We start from the raw sequence: 7,927 nt of genomic DNA on the forward strand, positions 1-7,927 counted from the left end.
TCATATGAGTTTGGGTATCCCTGTTTGACTTCTCTAGTCTTAGGTGAAACATCTTGTCCAGTTCAGCACAAGCATGACGTCAGGAATTCTTCCTCTCTTGGGTCTTAATATGATGGGAGGGCTGAGATTTATTTTCATCACTTCACTGACTTTCTAAAGTGATTCTCTATTCTCTCTCTTTTTTAGTGAAAACATTATACACAGCACGAGCATGTTCATTTTAAAAAGAGTTTTCACAGAATTTGGAAAATAATATTCAACAAAATAAAATGCCAGTGAGGGGTGGCATGGTGTTTGACTGGTTACACATCTGTCTCACAATACAAAGGTGCAGAATTCGAGTTTAGACACTCCTGTGTGGAGTTTGCATGTTGTGTGGGTTTTCTGCGGGTTCTCCGATTTCCAAAAACATGCATGCTAGGTGGATTGGACACCCTGAATTGCCCTTAGTTGTGTTTCTGTGTGCGGATGGTTGTTTGTCTTTGTGCACTGCTATCTGCAACCAGTTCAGGGTGTACCCTGCCTATTGGCCGAAGACGGCTGGGATAGGCTCCGTGAGGATAATGGATGGATGGGTGAATACCAGTGACTATAGGACAAAGGCAAACGCTTTAACCCAGGGGTCTTCAATCCTGTTCCTCGAGGGTCGGTGTCCTGCCATTTGAATCAGGTATTATTGCAGCAGGGAGAGATGGAAATCAGGCAGGACACCAGCCCTCGAGGAACAGTATTGAGAAACCCCTGCTCTAACCCAACATGCAAGTAATTGAAAGATTCCCCTGGCCCTCCCCTCCTCTCCCAAACACACATGGGATACAAGTGCAGCAAAAACAGGAGCACAACAGAAGTAGCAATAGGAATGTTATCCGTGTATAAACAGAAACATAAATATTATGTTTCATGTGTCTGTTTCGGATTGTTATTTTTAAAAGTGCTCTACAGAGTTAAGTTGAGCATCTACGACCTTCTGAGTTCAGTTCAACAAATCACGTCATTGCCATTTTGAAGCAACAAGTCACTTTTGAAGAAGTGTTCATGTAACACTGTTTTTTTTGGTCGTCACTAAAATAGAATTCTACAGTTCCAATTTTGAACGTTGAATTTTATTTTAATCTTAAAATGTACATTTTAAATACTGAGATGTATATAAGGTAAAGGTTAACTAATTTTGACCACAACTGTAAACCTTCTAAAAGTGCATTTTAATTGTCATAAAGGCAACATGTTGTTGAAGGGACAAGCAAAAAAAAAAAAAAAAAAAAAAAAAAAAAAAAAGACAACACAAGCAATATTTAAAACAAACAAACAAGAGCAATTCTTTATTTCAGAGATCTGGTCAGTCAAGGTGGAGCCTTAAGTAAATTTTTTTTGGAGAACCATACTTTGACACAATGACTTAGAGCTGGAACACACAGAGCCACATTAACTTCTTGAATTTACACAATGAATCACTGTCCCTTGGTGACACTTCCTCTCATGTTTTGAATCTTATTACAGAACTTCTCTCTAAAATTAAGCTAGATTTCAGCAGTGTGGCACAAAGCCCGGTTTCATATTCTGCTGCTGAGTGAAGTCCTCAGTGACAAACAGCAGCTGGAAATTGAATGCCAGCAAGTGAGAGACACTGAGGACAGACTGTCCTCACATCATAATGGTATGTGTCATGGAGGGCTTTTTTTGGCTCAAAGAACATGCTGCAGAGGGCCTAAAGTTTCAGCTTATTGTAGTACAAGAGCTGGTGGCAGGAAGTGAGCGATCGGCTCTGACTCCTGGCTTTGTTCATTGTCTCAGCGATCCAGGAGAAGCTCCGAGTGAGGGACAGAGGGGGGTTCAAGTCATGACGGTGGCATGAATGGTAACAGTCTTACTCAAGCTTCCTCGTCTTGACAGTGTGAACCCCTGAACTTGTCTTTTGTGATGAACTTGAGACCAGCCTGCACGTCACTGGCCCAGGCGCTGCTGACATTCACCATAACGCTGCAGGGCACCCCATAAGTCCTCATAAGAAATGTTTCTGTGCGACGGCAGGCAGCTGATAAAGACCAATACTTAGAATACAGGAAAAACATGCAGAAACACTTCACAAGTATTTAAGCAATATGCAATCATAGTAGATTTTACATCAATGCTATAAATATGGACATCACTTGGCTTGACATACCTCAAAATGGAATTTAAATAAAATAGTCAAAGCGAAATTGACATTTAGACTTTCAGCTACAGTCGAAGGGGTTTCAGAAACATGGCATTTACCATTAACAGATTACAGCAGGTCTACAATTTAATTATTTGGACTGAAGACTAAGTACCATAAGCACATTTTATAAAATTGGGTTCAATTTGCAGCAAAAAACAGCCCTGAATCAGGCCTGAAAAAACCTCTTTGTTTACAAATGCCCACTTATTACAATTCACATTGCCCAAAAGCTTTTGGACCGAACAGCAGATGGAAAAACCATCAAAGCACCATCAATCTGTAGTTAAGGGATGTGATTTAAATGCTTTTGGTTACTCCCAATAAAATCAAAACTAATTTCTGTTGGTGTGATTTATTACAGTCATATAAAGTCGAAAATGACAAAGCAAAAAAGCATGTACAGTTCAAATTGCAATTAGTGCCTTTAGTGTTTGATATATATATATATATATATATAAATAAATAAAACATCTTACATGAATTCAGTGAGTCTGATGTGCCAGGGGAGGAAGCCCAGAGTGCTGTCGACAAGACCAAATTTAACCACCAGCTCTGGATCTGGAATATTGTTTGACTCTGGAAAAACAACACAGGGCGCTTGTTATACTAGCCCCTGGGTTATGTTATTCTGAAGAAATCTAAATCATCAATTAAGAACGTACAAACTTCAATTCCAGTGAAGCTGTCAGGTTGTGTAAAATTTAAAAAACAACTAAAGCTAAAAAAATTAATGCTTCAGTTTTTTTTGTTTTTTTGCAAATCTCTCATTTTGGATTTTAAACATGTTCCAAAATGCTGGGACAATCAGCAACAAAAGACTTGGAAAGCTAAGACACCTGTTTGGAATATTCCAACATCTTAAGTGAAAACCAGTGAATGTCATGATTTGGTATAAAAGGAGCATTCCCAAAAATCTCAGTTATTCACAAGCAAAGATGGGGGAAAGTTCTCCATTTCGTGAGCAACTGCGCGAGGAAATAGTCCACCAGTTTAAGAACAACATTTCCCAACATAGAATCACAAGGAATTTAGGGACTTCATCATCTACGGTAAATAATATCAAAAGATTCAGAGAATCCGGAGTGATCTTTAAAAGTAAGCGGCACGGCTGAAAACCAACACAGACACTCACATTAAAAACCGGCATGATTGTGTGAAGTTGAGGGTGTGACGGGAGTGGATTTTCACTCCTGTGTGAGTTCACTAATGCCTCCTTAATCCATGGTAGATGCTACACTAAAAGAGTGCGAGTACTAGACTGGCATGGTGGCAGTCCAGACCAGTCTCCCATGGAAAATGAGTGGTGTACGAAACATGCCAGCTGTCTCAGCATTTTTCTATGTGAATATTTGCAAGAAACAAAAAGTTGACCTGTGTGAACATTAAATATCTTGTTTTTGCAGTGTATTCAATTCATATTATAGGTTGAAAAGGAATTGCAACTCATTTGTTTTTATTTATGCTTTACTCAACACTTTAACATCACTGGAATTTGATGTTTGATTTTCAATACTGCTTGTCCATTCACCAATGGATAGAGAATTTTTAGTGAACATTTATAGGCCTTTTTTAAAACCAGAGCACCAGGAGAAAACCCACAGAACCATGTACAGAACATGCCAATTCGACTAACTACTGTTGCACACTGAGTACTATGACAATAAAGGGCTTTCTGATTCTGAAGTAGGAGACCCCGAATATATAACAATATCTACACAATAAGCTTCTGAATGTAAATTACTCCTGACGTGCACGACAATTATTCAACTGATATTGAGTCTAAACTGGAGCAACAACTGTGTTAAATATAATAATGTAGGTATTTCTTCAAAAGTTACTGCTATTTTTGTTGCTTTTCTTTATAGCTTGTTTTCAGTCCCGTAAGTACTTACAGCACAATGAATTATTTACACCTTCCAAGCTTCAAAGCGGTGGCACCAAATGCATTGAAATTGTTTATTTGAAGATGAATGTAGATGGTATGATTTGTAACATGGCAATCGATTAATAACTTTATATATACACTTCATAACTCGCCCCACCCCATCCCCCAAATCAGATTTTATTAGCGGCTTTGGCAGTTCAAAGGGCACCACAACATTGTTACACTGACGAGATGCCAGAAAACGCATCAGAGCTAGTTCACAGAGGCACTGTTTCATTAGCGATTTAAAATTGGTTTGCAGCTTTGGCAGCAGACAGAGCAAAAAATAAAAAACTGTCTGCTGTAAAGTAATTTGCTCGATGACTGTTGCAAACAAAGGGAGTAGCACGGAAACTGAGACAGTAAAAATGTTGCTGTGGGTGCTAAGAAACAGACAGTGGAATAATTGTCACGTCGTTTTACATATGACAACAAAAAAGCTCTGTTAAAAGAATAGTGTTGCAAAAGGCAGTGATTTAGCAACATGAACTGTGAACAGCATGCAACTCAACTTCAATGAATTGAGAATGAAATATACGCCCCGGGTCTGAGTGATATAGCCAAGAAATAGCTCTCCATCCCTGTGCTGCATTAGAAGCATTTTCAGTGTAGGCTATGGCATTGTAACATGTAAGAGGACATAGCAAATGCATGTTTTAGACACGTCATGACACATGCAAATTATAAAGTGTTACCTCTGAGCAATGTGTCTAGCATAGAGATGGTGATGTCTTTGGAGCTCCTCTCTTTGTTTTCCACAGAGCGACAGAGTTGCTGTGCAGCCTGAACAATACTCTGCTTCCCATCTTCTGGGGACAACACCTTCACCGTGTGCCTGCATGACAGCACTGAAACACACGTAAAAACATATTTCACTTGAATGCAATACATCTAACAGGATATCTTGAAGCTCTTCAGGGGCATTACAATAGCCAAGTGAATATATTCTAGTTCTACCTCATTTAGTTTGTCCTTTGAAATTAAATATAATAAAATAAACACAAAGTGCCATTACCATTTTACAGATTGCACACGTAAATATTGCCCAGATAAGCATGTAACAAGAGTACAGGTGTGTGCAGGTGTGCAGATGAATGCTGTGCACATAATTAGCATTTTGACTTACATCGGAGATTATGTTTTTTCCAAACAATGTCATTTTATGGATCTGCTTAGGTACTTAATAATTTACATCGATACAATTATGTAATTTGTATACCATTTATTCTTTAGGTTTTCAAATAGTGGCATCTAATATGAGAAAACACACAGATAATGTCAACCAAGAACCTTCCTCTTTTCCAAATATCAATCCAGCACTTGAAGCCCAGGACACCTGCCAGTATTTGTCTAATTTTAATTTAATAGTTGTGCTACCTATCAGCAGGCTGTGAAGAATCACAACAGGGGCGTGGGGGGGCCGTGAGGGGCTGAATGAACTTGCAGCCCTGATCCCTAACAGTAAACTAAATGGGAATACACGGACTTTGCCCAGCAGAAAGCAAACTCCGCAAATTGTATCACGCAGCAGTGAGAAGACTTGCTGCACCTGCTCTGCAGCCTCTTCCGCGCAGAATCTCAATCAAGGAAATCCATCTGAATACTTCAGTGTGACTTACTGTCACTATTTATGACTGAAAGCATCAATTCTCATAAGCCGGCTCAACCTGGTTAAAAGTAGTAACTTTTTGTGATTGTGGAATACGCTGGAAAATTAATGAGGTAACTTCTTCAATCTAGGGTGGCAAGACTCATTAGACCCCCCTCAATCAATTCTGTAGCCTCTTTTATGCATTTTAGCAGCATCAAAGAATATGCCGGTAACTTTTGTACATGAGGCATTCACAGAGTAATACGGCATCTGAGAGGGAACAGTTTGCAAGACGTGAATGTCAAATTTCTAACTTCCCACCACTTCTCTTGGCATTTCACAATATTTGTGCCATTGACACAATTGCTATCCCGCCTGAGAAAATAAAATGCAAGCAGGATAAGAGGTTACAGCTCCAAACCATCCTAGGCAACCTCAACTGAACTAAGTTGAGTGCTGCTGGCTAAAATGTTTCAGCTTATATGAACCCCAGTAGACCCGTGTATAATACATAAGGTAATTTAAACAGCCATGAAAAAAAAAAAATCTCATAGGTTGGATTTATTTCATTGATTTAACTTTCCCCGAGCATATGTGGCCTAATAAAAGACTAGTGTACACCATTACATAACGCAGTGTGTCACCATCGGGCCACTGGAGGAGCTCGACAGATGTGCAGAGTCCTCACCATTGTTACGGTGTTTGTCGGCGCAATCACTCAGGAACTCCACATTATATTTGGATCCCTCTTTACCTAGCAGGTGTTGTTGTTGTGTCAAAATCACCTCAAGCAGACGGGAGTTGTTCTTCCTGAAAATACCTGGCAAAAAAAAAAAATAGGGAAAAAAATGTGTGACAGCATGAGACAATGACACCAATAGATAAACATACTAGTGATTGTATAATTCCGATTAATGTATGACAACATATTGTGATCATAAATATTCACATTATGGTATGCACCTCTGTAGAATGATCTGTAATCTTACCGAACTGCATCATAAAGATCAAAAATTAGATTTCGAGAAGTCAGTCTAGATGTGTTCTGGCTGAGCAATATCAGCAAGTCGAGTAAAAATTCCAAAGAAGAGGCAAACTGTGCTACATTTAAGATACTAAACCACCTAAACAATGCATACCAAATTAAAGTTCCTTTTTACAGAAGTTTTATGTTTTTGCCATGGTAACTTTTCAGTACTGGTACCCATGCTTCCATTCTTTTCACCATCTATCCTCACTTTATGAAGCTACAATCCTTGTATCGGAGACAGAATTTTGATATTTTATTATTTTATGAGGAGTGGGAGTGCACATGGCTTAAAAAGCAACACTTACTGGACATCACCAATGCCCAAGGAGGAGAAACCAAGATTTTACAAGATAATATTAAATGTGGAGTTCAGACGGAGTCTAGTCATCATAATGTAATGTCAAATAAATTTAAAATGACTGAGGTAAATTTACTAAAGTTTGGTTGTAAGAAACTCCTACGGTGGTAAGTCTAAAATTTCAGTCAGCCGAAAATTTGCCACAGAGCACATCAGTAGATCTTTAGGGCATGTTCTTTTTTTTTTTTAAATATACATAGTAGTTCCATTAAATTAGGAGACGTGTATGTTTACCGTGATTATCATAGATGCTGACATAGGATATACCGACAGCCATACACCACACAACCAGGTTGGCAATGTCCGTGTAGCTGGGCTCTTCTTCCGCCACTAAGAGGCCGATATGGCTCGGCAACTTCTCCAGAGACCTGCCGTCAGTCAGCCACCGGTGTCGACGATTTGGAGCGCAGTTTCCATTGCCGGCGGTGCCGCGAGCATCGGGGTTAGGGTTTAACTTCCTCCGGTGGTCCGGGAAGCCAGCCATGGCCATTGGTAGGAGCAATGTGGCCATCGCCCGCTCCAACAACCGCCCCTTCCAGTTCCGAAGTCGGACACGGAGCCAGGAAACGAGTGCTCTGTTGCTGTGAAGCAGGAACAGCAAGAGCCGCCATAATAAGATGTGCAGCAGCGCCATAAATGTCCTTCACTAATTCTAAAATTGCTAGGGATATTATAAGTGCTGTAGACGCCTATTATGTCTAAGTACTAATTGCCTGACAAATCTTTGTCGATGTCACCCGCCTGCCGCCATCTTGCGCTCTCCCTGACAACCCCTGACCTCTGAACCTTCAGCGTGATTACACGTAACTCGCGGATTGGTTGAGACC

General features: G+C 39.8%; 1 protein-coding gene across 2 annotated transcripts; it reads right to left on the minus strand.

The window, feature by feature from the left end:
* Positions 1-1,291: 1,291 nt before the first annotated feature.
* On the minus strand, positions 1,292-7,913 carry nus1 (NUS1 dehydrodolichyl diphosphate synthase subunit). 2 transcript variants are annotated; one of them, XM_088286606.1, is made up of 5 exons: positions 7,335-7,913; positions 6,401-6,532; positions 4,817-4,969; positions 2,674-2,773; positions 1,292-2,014 (listed from the first exon to the last, which is right to left on the minus strand). In XM_088286606.1, exons 1-5 carry the CDS (start codon positions 7,732-7,734, stop codon positions 1,942-1,944), a joined length of 858 nt encoding a protein of 285 aa, XP_088142732.1. In that variant the 5' UTR covers positions 7,735-7,913; the 3' UTR covers positions 1,292-1,941. The 2 variants fall into 2 exon arrangements, with proteins under 2 accessions (XP_088142732.1, XP_088142731.1); XM_088286605.1 differs by having other exon boundaries at positions 1,292-2,032; positions 7,335-7,912.
* Positions 7,914-7,927: the final 14 nt, after the last annotated feature.

This window comes from Idiotropiscis lumnitzeri, chromosome 21, assembly GCF_059441095.1.
Source record: "Idiotropiscis lumnitzeri isolate Australia: NSW breed Sydney's pygmy pipehorse chromosome 21, RoL_Ilum_1.0, whole genome shotgun sequence".
Lineage (NCBI taxonomy): Eukaryota > Metazoa > Chordata > Actinopteri > Syngnathiformes > Syngnathidae > Idiotropiscis > Idiotropiscis lumnitzeri.

What these genes read in the sequence shown, in the direction of transcription:
- nus1 (XM_088286605.1), bottom strand. Translation starts at nt 7,734, where the DNA reads ATGGCGCTGCTGCACATCTTATTATGGCGGCTCTTGCTGTTCCTGCTT. An exon ending in CAGCATCTATGATAATCACG is followed by an intron (nt 6,533 to 7,334) that starts GTAAACATACAC and finishes TTTTTTTGCCAG; the next exon opens with GTATTTTCAGGAAGAACAAC. An exon ending in CGACAAACACCGTAACAATG is followed by an intron (nt 4,970 to 6,400) that starts GTGAGGACTCTG and finishes CGTGTGTTTCAG; the next exon opens with TGCTGTCATGCAGGCACACG.